The 21533-nt window shown below is 39.6% G+C and overlaps 2 protein-coding genes and 1 long non-coding RNA gene across 3 annotated transcripts; 1 reads left to right on the top strand and 2 right to left on the bottom strand.

The window, feature by feature from the left end:
- Positions 1-775: 775 nt before the first annotated feature.
- On the bottom strand, positions 776-10991 carry exoc5 (exocyst complex component 5). Its single transcript, XM_014013134.1, has 18 exons — positions 10806-10991; positions 10409-10503; positions 8500-8647; positions 8217-8411; positions 6797-6861; positions 6564-6592; positions 6353-6462; positions 6187-6231; positions 5932-6072; positions 5091-5173; positions 4798-5007; positions 3942-4080; positions 3741-3849; positions 3160-3280; positions 2951-3037; positions 2743-2851; positions 2421-2636; positions 776-2297 (listed from the first exon to the last, which is right to left on the bottom strand). The coding sequence occupies exons 1-18, from the start codon at positions 10830-10832 to the stop codon at positions 2109-2111; spliced, it is 2118 nt and encodes a 705-aa protein (XP_013868588.1). The 5' UTR covers positions 10833-10991; the 3' UTR covers positions 776-2108.
- Positions 10992-11038: 47 nt separating this feature from the next.
- On the top strand, positions 11039-17245 carry ap5m1 (adaptor related protein complex 5 subunit mu 1). Its single transcript, XM_014013146.1, has 8 exons — positions 11039-11233; positions 11474-12128; positions 12213-12440; positions 12524-12663; positions 13008-13093; positions 13196-13308; positions 15304-15400; positions 15490-17245. The coding sequence occupies exons 1-8, from the start codon at positions 11166-11168 to the stop codon at positions 15570-15572; spliced, it is 1470 nt and encodes a 489-aa protein (XP_013868600.1). The 5' UTR covers positions 11039-11165; the 3' UTR covers positions 15573-17245.
- LOC106520868 (uncharacterized) lies at positions 16033-21527 on the bottom strand. Its single transcript, XR_001310596.1, has 4 exons — positions 19505-21527; positions 19343-19411; positions 18850-18900; positions 16033-18746 (listed from the first exon to the last, which is right to left on the bottom strand). It is a non-coding gene; the product is annotated as an uncharacterized LOC106520868 (long non-coding RNA).
- Positions 21528-21533: the final 6 nt, after the last annotated feature.

Below are 21533 nucleotides of genomic sequence, written 5' to 3'. Positions count from 1 at the left end.
ACAATCACTGCTGTGTTTTCATTTTATTTTTTCAAACATGTTTACAAGAGTGGCTCAAAATGACGAGTTAAAGAGGACAGTCTTATCCAGCTCTCCAGTGTTGACAATATTACTAATCCCCTCCACCTGCTCAAACACCTACCCACAAACCCTCCCCCGCACACATGTGCCCGCACTGGGAGTCCCCGAGGCCAGGGTGCGCCGCTGCCTTCGTCTCTGCACCAGTTATCGTCTCTGGCCCGGCTCCGCTCCCCCCAACCCCTTCCGCATTAATCACAGCAAAAACAAATAGTTTTCGAAATGTTTGGAAACGACGGGCTGTTTGCATCAGGGCCTAACAAAATAATTTTTACAAGCTATCCAGTTGTGATTAGGACTGAGAGAATTGAATTTATGTGGCATTGATAATTTTAATATTAGTCTAATTAATTATGTTGTTTGAACTTGCGCAGCACCGTGTGTACCTTCTACACAACACTAACCAGCCGGCACTGGAACTGAGCTCTCAGCCGTCTCTATCTCCCCGGCTCTCCTCCAGTTCATGACTACTGCACACAATTCATCAGCTCGTAGAGATCTAATCCCCTCTGGCTCCCCTCACTTCCTGAAGTCGAAGAAAGAACTTTACTCTGGTGGCAAAAATTCCTATGAATACTTGATGACTTCTATAGAAAAGGAGGAGTGCTTCATCTCACTTTGAAAGTGACATTCACAGAGAAAGAAATGGGCAAACTTTTAATTCACGCGGCTCAACATATCAGMGATTATTCAGGGCTGGATGATAATGAATGCAGCTTTTATTGATTTACTAATTCAGGTAAACGGCAGTACAGTGGGAGCAGCTTTGGAAAGGAAGAAATTTTCAGGAATCAGTCRCGATCCTCCAAAGAGCCCTGTGCGAAGAAGTCACTTTGGCTGGCTTTCCCTAATCACCACAGGTTACCATTTTAGTGTCCTCTGACCCAGAAATGCTGCAGATTAGGCCAACAATGTCTTGTCTTGGATGGGCAAGTGTTGATCTATGCAATTACAGTGACACAGACTCAGTGACCCATCGCATGAAGCATCTGAGCCATGAGGGGACCACCCAAAGTTCCAGAGGGGATTCTCAGGCTTCTTTGTAGCTCGGGGTCACACTCCTCTGTGACGGCCTCTCGACTTCACCTTTATTGTTGCGGGTCGAAGGGGGAAATGGTGATCATGTGTGCTAAAACAGGGTTTCATTACACCATTCTGAGACAATATGATGTCAGAATAACATTCCCTGATTAATGAATGCTCTGATTGATGGTTTAGCCTTTAAAATGTACTCTGTAACAAGTTAAAATGTGTTAAATTTGACACTTATGTTCAATATATTCTGTTAGTTTTAATTGCTGTTTAGTTTGGATGTTGTCTAATGATTGGACTTTATGGAAGCCTTGTTTTATTACAAATTATTTATTTTTTTATCTTATTGAATAATATATTAATTCCTGATTTGTTCTGCTTTTTTGCACAGACGCTGGCAGCTGGAGGCCGTCTTAGCTGTGTTTTTGTGCAGACTCTGGTAATGTGAAGTCAAAAGCACATTAAACGACTATCAACACGGTTTCTGTTTGGTGTAAAACAGCTTTTAGGAAGACAGAGTTCTAATTCAAGCTTGGTCAAGAAGTCTGTTCAGTCTCCAACACTTCATCACAAAGCGTTTCCCGTATTTAGTGAAACTGCAGACTGATTATTGATAGTCTGTTTAAAACACCTTCAGTCAATTCATGTGTCATATTTGACACAAGAAATTGTTTTCTATGTTAGCAGGGAAATAAGCAGTGTCCTTTTACTTCTCAAATGTCTTAAAAAGAAATTTGTGATCATCACTATTTAAAAACAAATGAAAATCGAAATTGATGGACAATTAAATTTCATCATTGCACAGAAATAAACATTGAAAAGACAATAAAATGCACATTTCCCAAATCGTTAGAGCAGCTGTCTTCCAATGTCTGTAGTCATCATGATGAGACAGGACTGATAYCTTCTCTGAAATGGTATTTAGTATTTTTAAGGGCGCATCCTCTCATCAAAGCAGTATTCGTCTGGACGGAGCACAGCGAGGGTCCTTACAGTCATTAACTGAAGTGTCGGCCCAGTCTGGCTGAACGGTAGTCCACCCTGAGTTGGACAAAAGCGTGCAGGAGGTTCCGGTCCAGATTAGTGAGCTGTTCCCCTGAACAAACTTGTTTCAGGTTGTCAGGAGCAACCACCAGCAGGTTACAGAGGGCGTGGAGTGTGTCAAAGAGCTGCAGTACCAGAGGAACCTGAAGACAGAGAAACGAGATGCTTATGCTTGTTTGTGCATTGTTATTTGTTTAAATGACATAAATTACAGGTTAATTGTGYGCGGGCGTTTGCAGCGTTTCAGATCGATGTCCCTCACTCACCCTGAAGTCCTTGGCAGATCGTCGGTATTCAGCCACGTCGCAGATGGCCAGCATGCCTCCCATTGAGCTGTAGCTGTACTGCTGTAAATGCTCGTGGATGAGTCTGTGGAAGCGAACGCCCAGCTCCGTCAGCACCGTGTCCACATTTTTCCCGTCCATGGACTTCCGCACGTGCTCCACCTGCCGGCTGACGTACGCACACACCTTGGAGCAGGCCTGCCGAGGAAAAGGAGAAGAACTAGCAGTTATTGCAAAACCAACAACAAGGTGATTAACATGCCGACTTCTGTTCTGCTCTGCACACGAGCTCAGAGTCTCTCACCGCGGTGTACTGGATCATGACATTGTTCTCATCCTCAGGCTTGAAATCAGTTTTCTTCTGCTCGGACGCCAGGATGTACTTCATCTGTCCCACCATGCAGCTTAGTGTCCTATGTGTTGTGGAGAACATCTTGTTTTAAAAACTAAATGTTCCTGGTAGGAGGACGGAGCTGTTTCTAAAATTTTGACCAACTCCCAGTCACACTGACCTGTCGATGCCTGTGTCCAGTTTCACTTCCATATGCTCTATCACCTCCTTCTTCTTGTGCAAACACTCGTGCAGTTTCGAGGAAGAACTGCAAACAGAGTATAAATATAAAAAAACAACAAAAAAAAACAGGGTTAACTTGTATTTGGAAATAATYACGTATTTGTGAATAAAGACAATGCCTACTGTTGACCCTTGATTGTAACTGACCTTATTAGAGGCATTAGCTGGTCGTTAAACTGCTTATCAAACAAGTGGAAGATAGAGTTCGCCTGCTGAACTACATCCAGGAAGTACAGGTTGGAATTTTTGGCATCGGAAGAGGGAATTGCTGTAGATTAGATACAGAAAATCAATAAATTAGAACAAAAACTATAATCTAATATCACTTATGGGTGATTCATGTTGATTGATTGAATAAATTAACTTGAAAACATTTTGTGTGTTCATAGGAAGAAACTTTATTTTCAAAGTTTAGCAGTGAGAGATTTGCTCTGACAGTGAAGCTACAAAACTAAACTAGGTTTTACTTCACCTGTAACCAACCAATCAGCTGTAAAAATACTCACGTCTTCATAACTGTGGTGTGTGTTTTAACAATCAAGACAAACTCAAAACATGACTAAGAATGAGGCTACGCCTAACAGAGGGATTACCTACTATTTGTAGTCAAACTGCAGACAAGAATGTAGCCAAACAAATAAATGACGGGTTTAACTGACAAAACTGCAAACAGACATTAGAAACAGTTTAACAGACATTACGGTTACAATGAGCTGAGCTGAGTATACCTGCGAGACCAATCTCCAAGGCGTAGTCAATGTGATCCACACACAGATGTTCCACCAAAAGCAGAAAAATTAGGTAGGCATTCTTGGAYAGATCAGATGGATCTGAAAGCTGTGACACATCAAAAACATTTTACGTCATCAAAAACACGTAAACTCTGCAGCTCAAACCAATCCAAACTGCAGAAAGAAGAGAAGCTTCACCTTGTGGCATCTCTCGAAGGCGTGGCGTGTTTCCTGCAACAGGTTTACAACCAGTTCAGGGGACAGAAAGGTCTCCCCATGCGTGTCGATGCTGGGACCCAGGGTTCGCTGTCTGATCCGCTCTTTCAATTCTTGAATACTAAAAAAAACAAGAAAAAATTTTGATTATTTTATTATTTACAACATTTAACAGTTTTAGGTGGAAATATCTAATCCAGGGCTCTGCAACTTTATAAAAAAAATTAGTGACTCACTAATAAAATGTCCAGAGATGCAAAACTGTGATCAACTAGTGGCTCGTGGGCCAGTTCTAGTTTGTTCCAAGGGGGGTCTTTATACATTATAAACATTACATACATTATAAAACCATAAATATAAAGCAAATTTAATGTTTATTACCATTTTTACACTTCGGGACAAAAGAAAAGCCCATGTTCATGTAAACAAACCAAAAAAAAAACCTGTATTGTTTATACCAAATTTAATGAAACTACAACTAACTCATGTGGCCATACTTTTTTCTAATTCTTTATGTAGACTTAAAGGTCTTTAAATGTAACCCTGAAGGATTGGAGAGAAAGGTCATACTTTAAAGCTGGAAGTTATTGAAGTGGCCAACAGGCTACTAGCATAATCTCATCAACATGTTTCACTTTTTGTATTATTGATCACAAATTTGAAAACAAATTGATAAGAAAACTGCTTTTCTGCTGTGAGTATAAAAACTAAAAATGTTATCTCATGTTAGTTTTAGTCAAAGCTTCGAAGAGCTGCTGCAGAGTGACCAATGTGGCCCCAAAGCCACAGGTTGCAGACCCCTGATCCACAGTAATCAAACCAAACATGAAATTCTAACCTGCCGGTGGCAATTTGTCGCTTCTGATGGTTCTTAGAGTCATAGTATCTCTGCAGAATCATGGCACCTCGAGTGCGAAGGTATTCCCTTTCCATGTCAATGTAACTTTCCAAGTAGGAAGAGAAAATGCTCTTTATCAGTTTTGACAGGAACGTATGCTTGTCTGAGCCCAGGTTGAACTCTGTCAGCTTTGTAGCCAATGTTGTGGTTCTGCAAATGCCAAATATTCAGAAGAACATAAGCATAGTGGCAACTTAACCTGTAGGAAACTGACAGAGTAACAAGTGAACTACCTGGTGTAAAGGTCATAGAGGTTTCTGAGATACTGTTCAACATCAGAATGTCGAGTCTCATCCAGCTTTTCCCGAACATGAGCCTGCAGATACAAAACCCAAGTTTAAACCACAAGTAACACAAATCAAAGTAAGAATCCATCTATCACAGGGTTCCTACAATTTAAAGCAAGTTTAATTTAAGACTTTTTAATGCCAACTGAAATTAAATTTAAGACCAATTTCATAATAAACTCAAATGACAAAAAAATAAAACTGTGGCAGAAACTCGCGAATCAAAGTATTTTTGGTTGAAGTACTCAAATATTGCTAATATACCAATTGTTTTATCCATATCGAACTTCTTTTTCATCAAACATAGCAAAAACATTCTTAGCAGTCAGTTTAACGACCCAAAATTTGGAGTTTTAGGACCCACGGTGGGGTCTTAACCCCAATTTGCTGTTGATGAAACCCTGAAGTGTCTGTGACATCARGTTTTTGTAAGAAAAGAAATGCATTTTTGGAAAGACAACATTTTTAACATTTTACAAAACAAACTGCACATTGCTCAGATGAACAGTTGTTGAGATATTTGCATGTGAAATAACAGGAAGTGATGTCAACGGGGACTGTCTGCATGTAAATATTTAAAAAATAAATGTTACCAATTATTTTAGTATTTGAGATTAATTACAATAATCCTATTTACAATGTACAGTATTAACATTTTTAAGACTTCTGAAAGATTAATTTAAGACATTTTAAGGCTAATTAAGGCCTTATTTTTGGATTGATGAATTCAATGTCTTTTAAGACTTTTTAAGGATCTGCAGGAACCCTGTATCACTTTAAAAAATACCTGCAGTTTGTTTTCAAAGATGTTTTGGATGAGTTTGGCCATGACCGTCTCTGGACTGCTGAAGACCTCGCCCACTTGTTTGTTAACCTTCTGGCAGAGAGCTGCGGTGTCCTCAAACACATCATTCCTAAGGTAGGCACCCTTAGAAAAAAAAACAAGGAGCCAGACAACATGTAAATGTTTTGTCTGTTGATATTACTGCCATAAAGAAAAAAAATTATACATATATGCATTATAGAAACGTTTAACTCTCACTTCCTGACACTGCTTGATATAAACGTCCACACAGTATGCATAACCCTTCAATAGAAAGAAACAGGTGTAACCATTTTGACAACATGACAGGTTTCATACGTTAATAATGTTTTGTATTGTATAACAAGCGACACTAATCATATCAAATGTGTCTCTTTTGGGTCACCTTGAAATGTAGCAGGACCGCTGCGACCTCCCGCATACGACCAATTTCACCCCTACGCTGGGCTGCAGTGAACTCCTGGATTAACTGCCGCTCCAGGTCATGGTATTTACCTGGACGGAAACAAAAATACACACAAAAAAGTAAGTTAAGATGCAGCAAACGTACATTATGTTTATAACAAACAGTAATTATCAGCATTATGGGAACTTACTTGCAATTTTTGCCTTTACGTCTGCAAATCTGTCACAGATATCAGAAAAATGTACAATTGTAAAATCCTGAAAATAAGTTCACCTTTCTTTTAAATGCTACTAAATTAAAATTGTGTAATGCATTTGGGGGCGGTGGCATATTTTGTGAAGACAAGACAACAAATAATACAACAACTTCCTCAATATTTGACAGAACTCTGGTTTAAAGATGCCTCCAGGATGCCTGACTCACCTGTCGAATGGCAGCTCCTGGGCAATGAGATGCAGCTTCTGAATGATATCAGCCGCCTCTTTAATCTGAAGGGGCGAGAGAAAGAGAGAGAGWGTGTTTGTGTTTGAGTGTCAGAGGGAGGAAAGGTGTTAGGTGAAGGGAAAAAGCCACAGAACCACATGAGGTGGACATCCAGAAAGAAGGTGGGCAGGCCGCTGGCTATGTCTCCACTTCAGGGATCATCATCTTAGCGCAGCCTTCCTCCACCTCTCTGTGTTAAACAGGAAGCTGATAACAGCCGGGCTGCGCTCACCTGGGCATTGGCAGCAGCAGTCCTGACTTAGCAGCATATCTAACTCTTTATTGGCATGCCTTTCCTGAATGGGCTGTAATCCCACAGGAGCCTAAATCGCTTTCAATAATCTGTCCGGCCAGGGATATCGGTCGAAAAAGGGGGCCCATCGAGACACCAACCCACCTCCCCCCGCCCCTTCATACACGTCGGCTGAAAAAGCCCCAGACCTACGAAAGGCCCACCGTCCGCAACTCCTCTGTTCCCGCAGATGCCTGCCTCAGCTAACATCATTACTCTGCTCCCGTGAGGAGGATCCAGCCTTTCTGCTCGGCGAAGGTTTTTTAAGTATCTGTCCCCCAGCTAAGATTAGCTAAATCCCATGTAAGTAATGTAGCCGTCTCCCTGCAGTCAGGGTTTAGCAGCACTTGTCTCCACGCTGGCGGCCCAGCCCTCCCTTTCAGAAGGATTAGCAAAGCCATCCCCCCTTCAGCTATTCACTTGCAGCTTTCCTCTTTCCCCTCATATGGAGGTACGCTCAGGAAAAGGAATCTGGCCAAATATTTCTGCATGCCTTTCCGGAAAACTAGCTCCATCTCCAGCTTTCGTCTCTAGGATTGACCCCCATGCTAATTTCTCTGCATTTAGTCAACATGTTGCTACTAACACACATTAATCTAAAGCAAATCCAAATCTCTTGATCACAACAAAACTGCAGATTCCAGCTTTTAAGAGTTACCTATGTGACATCATTTTCTGTGTAAAGAAAAAAAATTGAATCTCATTTTCAAAAACGCATCATAAAATGTTTTTCTGCCGCTGCATCAAACTCTTTCTAGTTATAAAACAGTACAAAGAGGAGGACTTCACACCAAGACAACTTACTGTAAAAGTAATTAGTTTTGACATGAGCATGTTGACATCCGTGCTAGTCAATCAGACAGCTATTGTCAAACAGCAAAGACAGTACATTAATCCAAATTAGCCGAGGGATTCGACTAAAGGGATAAACTTGACAAATTAACATACACGGTTTACCTCGTAATCCCGTTCATACTCACCTCCAGCTGTATAACAGCAGGGGTCCTAGTCAATGGTCATAAACACACACCTCCCCGCATGCGACAGAAATATGTGCTGCTTCCTCACCTTGTCCGGGTTGTTGAAGACATCACTGCGTAGCTCTCCATCCAAGAACTCGTTGAAGTAGGTCATCAAATGCTGGGCCTCCACGGCCCTTTGGCGAGGAGTGTTCACGCCCTCCAGCTGGTCACCAAGGTGGCAGACCTTAGTGGCCACATAGCTGATGTGCTCATCAAGCTCTTGGAAATGTTGAAATGCAACCTGAAATGATACAAAACAAAAGGTAGTTTGTAATATAATGAGTCAAAAGTATAAAAAAGTGCAGTTATTTGTTTTTCACTGAACACACCTGATTGCTTTTTTGCAAGTCTTGCACTTTGTGAGCAAATTCCTTGGCCTCACGATGACACTGACCCTCAAGCTTCTCCACTTTCCTCTGGATCTTCTTATCCAGTTGCCTCAGCTCCTCGATGTGGTTCCGAAATTCTTCCAACAGCCTTTTACAGCAGAGAGGAGACATGTACATATAGCAAGTCTACAAAAATGTCATGCACAATTAACAAAAACTGCTAAATGCTGTTTATCTAGAGTTGTAAATGAGTACAATAAGGTTAAGTCCGTCCCACTGACCTCACAGTTACAGGTAATAGTTACAGAATAGTGCTGGATACTTAATTCCTGGGTCCCCAGACTTAAGAAGCTCTGAAAACTAGCAGCTTCGTCAGCGACATTCTAAGTGCCATTAGGACTGCAGAGCAAATGTTCTAAGTCAGCACCACATTTCACAGAGCAGGAAACATCCCAAAATGATGAGTGTATAATCTTCTGACTAATTCCTTCGGCACTGGCTGCAGCTTAAAGTCATCTTCTTCCAAAAGACACTCATTCCCTGGCTGGTGACTCACAGTATGGTGGCCTCCTCAGATATGTTGTCCCTGACTCTTCACTAAGAGCTTCCAACGAGGTGGTGGCAATAGTTTGTGGTTGAAGTAGATAAAGCAGGACGGATGCACAGTAAAGTTAAACTGGTGTGGCATTTTTGCTTATGAGATGCAACTCTGTCCCCAAGTGTAAACAACATAAAACCAGGGTGGAAAGCAGCAAGGGATTTGTAAACGTATTTATTTCTCAATTTCTACAACACATCAAAAACTCTAAATCAGTGCAGCCGAGGCTGAGATGTGCTTTAGTGAGCACAGCAGGACTAACACTCTGTTAAAGTTTGATACACTTTAAATACACTGATCATAATTTACATTAAAAATAGATGTAAAAAGAAGATCTCAATGACACTCTTTGAAAAGTGTAAAATGAATTAGAAAATGAAAGAAGAACTGTGAGAAAGAAATTATTAACAAATTAAGCCTTACTTGTGGCTAAAAACACTGCATGGAAGTGTTTTCACTTAATACAAAGTATTGTAAAAGAGGGGAGATTGTCAAAAGTATTTAAGAAAATGGTCACTTTGTTAAAATTATAGGTTAAAAAATTATATTATAAATTTTAGGTATAACAAATAACCCCAGGTAAGACTAATTGATTTGCATCACAACCACATCTGCAACATTATTTGAGTTCAAAACACCAATACTCACAGTGGATAATATTATCAAATGTAAAGTAATCAACAACATAAAATGTCACATCTATGAAATAAAGCAAAAGAAAAGGAAATGGAAAAATAAATTACCATTTTCTAATTACTAAATTAAGCTGAATAATTGTTTTAAATCTGTATACATTAATAATGTAAAAACGAACAAAATAAGTTTTAAAAATCACATGTAACTCAACCAGTCACGACTTATTACTTCTTTCTGACAATGCTTATGTTCTTTCCTCTAGATAAATTGTGTGTTTTTATTTTTATTTTTTTTACGATAACATTATTTGACGATAATTAATGAGAAGTAATGGCATCCTTTCATTATCCCCAATATAAAAAAGTTGCATAATAACACTTAAATGTATGAAGGACACTTTTGATAAAACTGGGAAAACTGACTCTGTCAACTGACAGTGAAATAATGTGACAGTTTTAGTAGAAAGATAATCTTCCTAAACTATTGATAAAAGATGCTGKGTGTTTTATATGTATACAAATCTGCACACATTGTTAAGTATGATGGAACAAACAAAAAAGACAGGGGTGAATCAAATCAAGGTAAACTCCTCGGTGAGCCATACCCCTAAGACAAAGTCAAGGAAAAGGTATTGAGTAACAGACTATAAACAAGAAAGAAAGACACTTGCATCACCTTTTGGGGTCAAATGCCTCAGCTCCTCCTTTAGAGCCTCCCCCAGGAGTCCTCCATGCCAACCTTTCAATGTACTCATCTGCATCAAAGGGCTCCTACAGGGAGGGCAGAACGCAATATGAAATGAGTGACTACCACAAATCACTAGCAAGCGATGAACCTGAGCTATCTTCAAATGTTAAGTTAAACCTACGCACTTGTACGAAACCGAAAACAATGACATTTCCGCATGCAAATTAAAATAACTCGTCTTTTTCTTAGTACTTTACGAGATTGAGTCAACATATTTTGACTCGTTACTAATAATAAAGCACAAGAGAGAATGAATAAAGTCAGCACCGTTAGCGTAATTATTATTAGCCACCTGCTAGCTTGAAAGCTAAACATTTCGCTTTACCTCGAACAACTGAGCGGTTGTTGCCATGTTCAGGATTCAACTGGCGACATCAAATTTCGGTAGAAGCAACCAAGAGTCGGCTCTATAGCCGAATTCTGGACTAATTCTGAGATTCCCCACTGCTTTACCCTTTGTTGACAGCTAGCTTGCGCAGCTTCCTGTATGGAAGGTAAGGAAAGGGTGGGGGACCGCTGCTGGAAACTGCGCATGCGCATGAGGTATTTGATTGGGCGGAGCAGTCACGTGAAATAAAAACAGGAAGCTGCTGCTTCTTTTAAGAAAAGACGCTATCTGAGAAGATGTAAATATTTTGATCTCATCGATTTACTATGCTATGTTGTTGTTATTGTAGCCGGACAAATGAGTTTGCGTGCTGTGTGGATTATTTCTCATGAAAAAGGAGAAAATGCATCAATACGCTTTTCAAGGTTTGTAACTCGCTTCCTAGACCTTTCAGTTCATATTTGTTTTGACGCTGAAACCCAACAAATATTACTACAGCTGTCTCTAGGTGTTGTTCATTAAAACAGGTTTCTGTTACAATTTGATTTTTGTATATGAATTAGAATTAGAATACAGTACCTATATACATAAAAGGGAAAAATTCAAATATGTATTGTGTTTGATCTTTTTTTATTTATTTATTTATTTCTGTCTACCCTTCACAGGAGGTTTCCTACAGTGGAGCACCGGGCAGAAAGACTGGCAGGCTCTTCCTACGTAGCAATCCCAGAAGAAAAGACTGTCCTGCATCTCATTCTTTTAGAGCTGGGTCTTTCCAGCCCAAACAAGTCTTTTGTGGCTCAAAGAGATGATTGCCTTTACCGTCCTAGATCACCAGCTCTGGAGCTGCGTCTGGTGGGAAAGGGAACACTTTGGCCGGTCTTGTCCATCTCTCAGGGGTCCCTCATCCTGGCCTGCCTGCCATTAGTGGATGTTCCCTCTGAGCCACAGCCACCTCTTGCCAGCCTGTTGTCAGTGTCACAGGGTCTCACTTTTCTGGCAGGCTTGCAAACTTTCCTCCTTGGCTCAGGGGCCAGGCCTGATGGTGATGGGCTAGCCTCTCGTCTGGCAATGTTGCCCTCTGTCCTACTGCAGGCCTGTCCACTTGGCACACCCCTTGATGTTCCACTAGTGGGGGTACCTGCTGCACCAACAGTAGCCACCTCTTCTGGTTCCCAGAAGCTGCCGGCCTGGAAGACAGGCCTCCATCGTGGTCGAACCACGGTAAATGTAGCWGTGGTTGAAACCGTACGATCCATGCAGTATGGTAACAAGAGCAGACAGGACTTGTGGGATGTTTATGGCACTGTTACATGCAAAGTAAGTGCACATTGAAAATRTAAATAATTCTTCACATAAATGTTTGCTTGTTTCTTTTCATTGTTTYTTTATTTCTTTGAACAGTGTGAAGTAGAAGGGGTGCTCCCAAATGTGACAGTGCCCCTCTCACTGCCTCAGAACGGCTCGCCGCTGCAGGACATCCTGGTCCATCCCTGTGTAACCTCACTGGATTCTAGTATCCTCACAGCCAGCAGTGTTGATAATGTGGACGGCTCAGCTTTCTCTGGGCCCTATAAGTTCCCCTTCTCCCCTCCTCTGGAGCCTTTCAGACTATGCAGCTACACTTCTCAGGTATACGTTCGAACACAGAGGCTTTACGTTACAAACATTTGTGTCCGTTTGGAAAAAGATCTTCTTTTTGAAATTGTTTTCAGGTCCCTGTTCCCCCCATCTTTGGTTTGTATCAGCTAACGGAAGAAGAGAATCAGCTTCGTGTGTTTGCATCCCTCAAACTTCATGAAACAGTGAAGAACGTGTTTGAGTACTGTGAGGCACACCTGCCATTCTTCAACAGGTAAACGGCGCAGAAGCATAAAAATGTCAGAGTTTATCAACTCTGAAAGTAGAATCGATCCTTCAGAATTATTTTTTCTGTATGAGGTCTCAGGAGAAGGACTGGGTTTTTTATTTAAAACAGGAAGTAGTGATAATTAAGTGGACCAATAATTGATGTGTTTAGCTGACAATTAATTTACATGAAAGAAAACTTTGGTGTCAGATTAGTTTTAGTTAAACTGAAGAGGAAAGGTGCACTTGTAAAARAAATAAAAGGATAAAAAGTCAGAGMCGGTTGAGTCAAAAAGTGTGATGAGTTCATAGTTCATCTAACTTCTCAACTTATCTGTGTGTTTTGTTCAGGAACCAGATTGGCAATATTGACACGAAGGTGAGCTCGGGACAAGTAGAAGTGACAAAGGAGAAAAACCTACTGATCTGGGCTCTGGGTACGTATCAGATTCATAAGCATAAGTGTTTAAAAAATCATTTAACGGAAGCTTTGTGGAAAAAGAAACRTAAAAGCAAATTTTGTTCTCGCTAACATAAAGGTCAAAAGTTCCCAAAGTCTCGTGAGGTCACGTTGGATGCCAAGATAAGTTTTTCTGGACTCTCACCTGGACCCTCGGACCCTCTCTGCACTGGTCTTACTGCTTATATTAAGGTAAGCTGTTGTGTATCAGAACCTAACAGCAACCTGTAAAATGTTTTTAAAGTGTCACCTGTATGTAAAAATACAATTTAAAAAAAAGCTGTGATTGTACATTTATTTTAAAACCAAAAATCTTTTTTTTTTACTCATCTACATTACATTTTGATAACATACATTCATTCCTGCATTTCATGTTTACAACTCATTAAAAAAAACAGGTTATGATTAGGGTTGGGTGATATTTGCCAAAAAAAAAAATACGATTTATTGTGGCATTTTCCTGATAATTAATTCAACAATTAGATGACAATTGCACTTGCATGTAGCTGTCGTTGTGGCCTTGCTCCTCGTTTTTGGGCTTTCCTTTTACTCCAGTTGATGTAAGTGTTTCAGGCGATTTAAAAAGTTCATAGGGTTACCCTGGATGCGTTTCCTTTCCACTGTGTGATGCTCTAAGAAACATGCACAGAAAATGTGAGATCATGCAATAAATCCAGTGATAAATGTGGAAGCCAGACCAATTTAATTCATTCTGTGTTGTTCTCTTTTTTTAATCCTTATTTCAAAATAAAATCCACATGCTTTATGTGTATGCATAGGCTGCATGCTGCCATCTGCTTCCCAAACAGACTGATAACGTTTTGACAGCATATATGTATAAATATACCCATATATTTTTAAATTATTTTTAATTAAATTTTTATTTCAAACAATTAAAAAAATTAATAAAATAGTAAAATAAAACATATACATATACATACATGTAACAAATACAGGGAGAAAAACAACAACAACAAATGAAATAATAAAGCATTAATTACAATATAAAATTTCCAGCAAAATAAAACAAAACTCATGTTCGAAAAGGGAACAGGAAGAAGCAATGGCTTATCCAGTCCTGTCCCTAAATCTTCATACAAATTCTTAAACCAGTTACAATTTACTCTATCATCTATAGATCAGAACTTATAAGAATTTGATAAGACAGCTAGGATTGTGACAAAATGTAGTCTGCCTTTACTGAATTATTTTGAAAGTACAAATGTGCTCGTTCCTTTTCCTGTTGGTGCTGTATAGGGTTGGGCATAATCTTATAGTGTGCAATTAATTGTCAGAAAAACATTAATTGATTATTTTTTGGCACTTGATGATTAATACGATTAATGCCACCAGGCAGAGTCTACTCGGTGCTCCTCTCTGCTTCAAATATGATGAACATTAAAATAAAAGTTCTGTAGTATATTTATCTATCAATACAATTTAAAATTTGATCTTAAGCCTGAGGTCTGTGATTTTTGGAACCGTTTTTTACGAAGAACAAATATTTCCCACTAAACTGGTCATGTGACCAGGACATAAGAGTGTCCAGGGACTCCAAGGAAATCATCGTCAAATTAATCGTTATTGGCTAAATACCACAATTAATCGTGATTAATTTTTTTTGCCAATATTGCCCAACCCTAGTGCTGTAGGATCTTTGTAGATTGACTCAGCACAAGCTCYGCCRTCAGGCAAAAACARGATCGAATGTACTTTTTGTGGATCGTCATTCGCACGCAGCCACCCTGCACCGCCCTGCACCGCCCTGCAGAGGTCGTGTAAATGCCCTCTTTGGCCGTTGGCTTCAAATGCGCGCCTGATAGTAAGAGTGTGTCGCACACAAACATATGTTGTCATCACATGGAGTTAATTGCAGTTAATTTGCAAAGAGGCAAATATTAAATGTCGACAGTTTTTCTGACGATTAATTGCACATGATAGGATTTTGCCCAACCCTAGTTATGATGTCGAAGCTTTTACCCTCCTTTAATGTTGGAGATTGTGAATGGAGATTTTTGCAATGGAAACGACAAACATCAATACGTTCATGTTTTAATTATTGCTAGAATTTGAAAGAAGAACCAAAAAGTAAGCATGCCACTTTGTTAATATACAGTCAAACGTATAAGAAGTATCTAACCTTTAGGCCGTAAATTGTTTTGACAGTTTTACCTTTGTCCCTAACAGTTGTACTTTAAAGTGCCTGACACAACATTGTCTGGGTGCTACGTGGACCAGCATTCGGTTCAAGTTTATTCTTCTGCCAAACCACGGATTATAACATGTAAGCCTGCAGTTTTCTGCGTCCAATAGTTTGTTGTGTCTGCTGTGTCGTGCATGAAACTGAGAAGAGTTTTCCTGTTTGGCCCTCAGCCCGAGAACTTCTGTCCAAAGAGTACTTCATATGGAACTCAACTGGTGATGCTCCGGTGTCCAGTGGCCAGACGACGGTGTAGCGTGGATCCATGAGGAGGAGCATGGTGGAAAGGTGGTGCAACCTCAGCCAAGCACATATCRTGTCATGTGACCAACTTGCACAGATTCACAGACGTTGTGTTGGACTGAAAAGGCTTCTTAAAATAAGGACATTTAGAGAAATAACACAATAAATATGTTTGGATTTATTATTTTTTTCTTGAATAGTGGCCAGTTTGTTGATAGGTCACAATTTTGAAAAAGACAAAACAAACCCTCCTTCTGTAGTTCAGCTCCACCCCCCAACTTTCCATCAAATTTGCAGACACAAGGCCACCCCTTGCTCTGACAGTCCCACTTGAGTGACTCTCCATCAGCCGTATAATTAGCAGCTGGGGCCTTGTCATCAGCTGCTGTAGGCCTGAAGGAGAGGGGCGGCTGGACTGTGAGAGCCCAAGCTGCCCCGGCCAGTATCTTGGCTACAAAGGGCTTCTCTTTCTCTTTTTTTTTTTTTTTTTTTTTTTTTTTACTGGCAGGACTCCTTCCCCTCACCAAACTCCCCCACCACCCGTATCTTTGGCCTGTCAACTAGTGGCGGTTTCAAACACACAACCTCTCCAAGCAGACTGATTGAGCACTAACCCTTTGGCCCTCAGAGACTTAAAAGCAGCTGGTCCCTTTCAGTGAACAGGACCTGCCTAATTGGTGAAAAAGTCACAAGAATAGTCATGGTTGAGTTCCTGTTTGAGGTTGAAGAGGTACTTTCAGTCATGTAATGTTAGAATGTGCTGAATCTGATTTGCCCTCACTTGATTCGACACAATTTGATGCCGAGCGGAGGAACAAAAACCCCTCAAAAGTGAATGTTTCAGGTGATGTCTGTTTATTGTGGGTATGTTATCAGAGTTAACCCAGTCATGCTATTTTACTACACATCTCGGTTTATTAAGCAGAATAAATAGCTAGCTGAAGTCGGGTTAAATCAAAGGAGATTGGGCTCCACATTTCCACAGCAGCCAGTCTCCTCTGAGTGGCCTCATTGTCTGCCGTTGGCCTCTTGTGCCCCTTGCTGGTCCAAATGCTACATTCTCACGTGGATTTCCACTCAGAAGGCTGACCATGACCAATCCTCTGTCAATTGGAACCAATTGCTCACACGGAATCATTCACCTTCTTTTTATGTAGCAGTATGGAGCGGCAGACACCAAGACCTCATGAGTCTCCCCCGACCTCCGCAATAATTTGGCTTTAAGGTCCAGTGTGTGGGGCTAGCGAACTGGAAAAGGAGATGTTTTTTTTTAAAGAGTTGGGCCGGCCTAGATCTCCTGGGTGTTGCTATATGTGGTCAGTCTGGCTCCTCAAGTCAAGTCTTACTGGCTGACTTTGCTTTGTTGATTCGATAGCTTTTTAAGTAGATCATTTGAAAGAGTTTCTCTGCCCCAGTGCCTTCAATCCAAACCTTTGTGCAGTTAATTGTATTGTTTTCATAATCATTCATTTCTTTACGGTTTTCTTAAAAAAATCACTTGATTTCACTAATGATCATAATAAAAATAAAGTGGTCCAAACAAAACTGTGAAAGCAAAGCAGCACTGTGGATTTTTCTTTATAAAAGTGCATGTAATAGTGAGTTCAAGGCTTTTGTTATCAACTTTATTGTGAATGTTTGCCCAATAATGACATCCAGTGGCAGATAATAAAAGTTCACATGCAATTGTTTTGATTTCTTTAATGCAATTTAATGCTTTTTTTGAAGGAAGTTCTTCCTTGCCACATCCAGATTATCTTTTCTGTTTGAAGTTCTCCAGCTGTGTGATGGGATTTTGTCACTGTTTCGTCTAACATGCTGTGCAAGAGGACCGGGCTTTTGTTTCCATTGTGGCCCCAGGAGTCAGTTTCCTATCCTTCTCTTTAATTTTGTTAAGAGTTGGCCTCAAGAGAGAGACCTTAAACAATTAAGAGTTTTCTGTTTTCCATCTAATTATTGTTAGAGATTTTTTGCTTTTTTTCAAAAGACAGAACATCCAGAAAAAAAATCTTCAGCTTTATACCATCAACTAAATTTCCATAACAGATCCTCAACTTTCATGATAAATGTTTGGATAAAGTTTATTTCTAAAGATTTGTCATCATGGGATTGAAGTTGTAGTTTAAATAACACCCCTGTCTCCAGTAGAGGGCGCCATAAACTCAGGGAACAAAACAAAGCAGAGGGATATGTTCAGAAAAAAAATACGATGCTTTTATTATACAGTGTTGAACTTAACCTAAAATGCTCTCCATGAAAAAAACGTGCTTCAAAGCATAAATGTAATACTTTGTCTTCATCTAAACGTTTCTGACCAACTTCTGTCCTGAGAAAAAAACAGCTCAGCAGAGTTTAAATCACATTACAGAGTCTGAGGTGTTCACTGCAGTCTCCAAACCTCCTGGGTACCATACTCTTAGGATCTGATGGCATCAAAAATATGCTGCAGTCCAGTCCACGCAGTCCAAGGAATCTGGTTCCAAACAATCCCAGACACTGCCAGCTGGTTTTTGTCCAAGCCCTGACTCATCAGAGCTGTTTTTGTGGCAAATGATGATTGGTAGTAATAAAGAAAGAGCAGACTGAGATTGAAAGTGCTGCAAAGTAATCATAACCTCGTCTCAACTTTTCTGAGTCATGTTGCTTTAATCTAATTTAAAAAAGCAAACATTCATTGTAAAACAAACATCGTGTTTTGTCCTTTGGTTTGTTACAAATTCATTCAGGTTTCTAAACATTTTAGAATCATAAATCTTTGGAAAATAGTCTCTATAGATGGCAAGATTATTAACAAAACATCAGTTTTTCTAAACTTCTTGCAAGTTTATCATCAAGAAGRTTTAAGCTACACTAATTAGATTGAGGTTGTTATTCTGATCCAGGTTTTTAAACACAAAAAGCACTTTAACTCAGTTTTAGGCTCCAAATCTCTCTTATCCATCATKCTTTATGTTCAGCCACCAGTAAAATGTTGTCAAAATTTGATAAATAGTTCTTTATACATTTTTTATGTAATCAGAACTGTACTGAAGTTGTATATTGGACTAAACTTCTTTCTTAAAAAAAGAAGAAAAGATGTTGATTCCAGGACTTGGGGTGCAGACTTTGCTTCTTGACTTTGTCCCAGAAGATGTTTGTCTCTGAGGAAGTTTTGTCCTCTGGMTCTTTTCTGCGTTCAGATCTCCAACTAAAGGACAAAAACAAAGAATTAGTTAGAAACGTTTGTTAGAGAAAATAAGGATTTAAACTTGTTTTTTCTGATATTTCTTGTGTGTTGGATGTAAACTCACTACTGATGAATGATGATGATGATGATGATGATGGGCCTCCAGTGACCTAACCTATAAATGGCAGACAAAGCAGTCCCCAAATCAACTTAACACTGATTGCTGGTTATTATTCTAAGAGAAAATGACAAGTTTATAAGAGATGAGTGGATTTCAGATAAATGATTCCATAAATCGCATCACTTTGCATTTTAATTGAGATGGTAGGGACTTTTTTGTTCTCTGTGTGCTGAAAATAGATCCCATCAAGGGCCAGCCGTGCCTTTAGACTCTCAACCGCACTTTCCACTCCACATCCACTTAAATCAGACCCACRGGGAGAGAAGAGAAAATGGTTTCTAGTCACAGCTCGCAGATGTGTCCGCCCCCTCCGTGTTTTCCCCACACTGGTTTTATGAGCACCGCTGGAGACATTTTTAAATGTAAAAGTGTACGATATGAATTATTTATGCCGTGTGCACTTCACCTCTTTTTTCACTTTGTCTAAATGTTTTACCTGTATCACTCCGCTGCTGACCAGCTGGCCTGTTGTAAAAACAGGTGGACATCCCCATCAGTCCCTGCCCTGCARCAAGAATCAAAAATCCTCTTGGAGTTTTAAACAGGTTCAAAACTGAAAGTCTGGCTGATAAGAAAATGAAATCTGGCACAGACTTACCTGAAAGTGATAAATTAGTTTTGTCTTGTTTTAGTGGGGGTAAAATAGTCCTCTTTTGGCCCAAAGATCCTGCTGGCAGCTCCACAGAAAGTGTTGCAGTCCACTCTCGTTTTTCGTGAACACCAGAACAGGGAGTTATTTTACGCACTCTGGGTCTGGACTCATTGGAACCCATTGCTTTTTTCTGTCTTTCCAAAATGTTATTGAAGTGTGAAAGTGGAGTTTTCCACCTTTTACAGTGTCATCTTCTCAAATTGACATTTGTAGGTTGTATTGTGTCACAAGAGCTTAAATGTTGACTGTTTGTTTTTATTTTTGACCCTATCTTTATAATCGGTGGGACAAATTGAAAAAAAAAAACTTTTACCTAATCTGATACTGCTGCTTCCAAACAAACTCTCTTCTTTTAGTCTTAATGTTTGTCCTAAAGCGCTGTCGCCTGCTGTAAAGTAAAATAGCAAGTAACACTTTGGGTTGTGGGTTTAAAACAAAGGTTTGCACGCACATTCCTCACATTAATGCTTGGCTCTGTCATTATAAGGATCTTGGTTTCTATGGCAGCCCTCCCTGTTGGTTACTCTGTAACTCATAAGTTAATGCTTCAAAGAACCTGTTATTTTCCTGCACCCCCTCCAGAGTATGAAAACCCAGAAAGGGTGTGGGGGGGGTGTGGGGGGGGGAGGTGCAGGTTCATTAGAAAACTGTTAATTCATTGTAATGTAAGACTCCTGCAGCGTTCATAAAAGCACAAAACACACAAGCTCTGTTATGGTTGGTGTCAAAATCTTCGTGTTACAATACTTTGAGATGATCATGTTATGTTTTTTATTAGTCTTTCAASTGTCAAGGCTTTAGGCATGGTAATCTGTCATCCTGCTGGTTCCTGACTGAGTTATTGGTTCGTTGTGTTTATCAGATGGATTGCCTTGAAGTGGTGCAAACACAGTAATGCTGCTCAAAGTTCCTCCATGATGGGAATCCACTTTTGGATGCTGAGCTACTTCATTTGAAAACCTCAAGAAGAGGAATTCTCTGTTTTAGCACTACTTTTAAAATGTAGACTTGGTAACAGAGAGTTAACACCTGCTGTACATCCCAAAGGTTTTATTAGCAGAGTGCAGATACAAGTTAGCTTTTAAAATATTTTGTAGAGCTTCAGAAGTTCTTGTGCAGAAAACTCAGCTCTAGGTTTATTTTTGAGTTCGAATATCTCAGGCTGTGTTTTTGTTTTCTGCCATTGGTGGATTTATTGTAAAAGAGATTAAAAAAAAATTTCATATTATATACTGTAGTAGTACAAGTTTACGTAAGATTGATATTTTTGTATGAAGCTAAATAATTTCTGAAGAGCAGAAAAGAGCTCACTTTTAATGGTTTATAATTGTTGTAGATTATGTTCTAAACTATCTGCATAAGGAGCAGAAAGTCTGGATGTCCCCTGTCAGGATTTTTACAGAAACATACAAAAAAGAGATAATATATTTACAACCACTAACTTTATTTAAATTGTGATAAAGAAAAATGTATTTTTTTAATGTAGCGTCTGAGCTTTGTACTTTCTTTATTTACTAAAAATCTATAAAACACTTAATAACAACAAGCACAGTTTCTGTCTCCAGCTCTCTTGTCGATTGTTGGGACCTTTTTAGCAAATGTTGCACTTAAGCAAAATCAATGTTTAAAGATGTTTCCAGTGCCTTCTTTACATATTCTGCTTACTTTGCTTTCCCAAGTAGTTTGTTTTATGTAAACAAATCTCTGTTGCTGTGGCTCAAGCAGCCCTTCACCTTCTCCTTTGATTAATGTGGGTTCATTAGCTATTATGGAATTGCTATAAATTATTTTCCTTCTTCCCCCTCATTTATTTTAATGTGTTAAAATGTCGGCACTGCCGTTTAGCTGAAACTGTCATTTCAACAAACGGCTCTCATTAGAGGTTTCAACTCACTGACTGCACTCCAACATGATGGTGTGTCTCTTACAGTGTGTGTGTGTGTGTGTGTGTGTGTGTGTGTGTGTGTGTGTGTGT

Source organism: Austrofundulus limnaeus, unplaced genomic scaffold (genome assembly GCF_001266775.1).
Source record: "Austrofundulus limnaeus strain Quisiro unplaced genomic scaffold, Austrofundulus_limnaeus-1.0 Scaffold2, whole genome shotgun sequence".
In the NCBI taxonomy this organism is placed as follows: Eukaryota; Metazoa; Chordata; class Actinopteri; order Cyprinodontiformes; family Rivulidae; genus Austrofundulus; species Austrofundulus limnaeus.
Note: the sequence above shows the minus strand (reverse complement) of the source record. Positions and strands in the feature narration are given on the sequence as shown.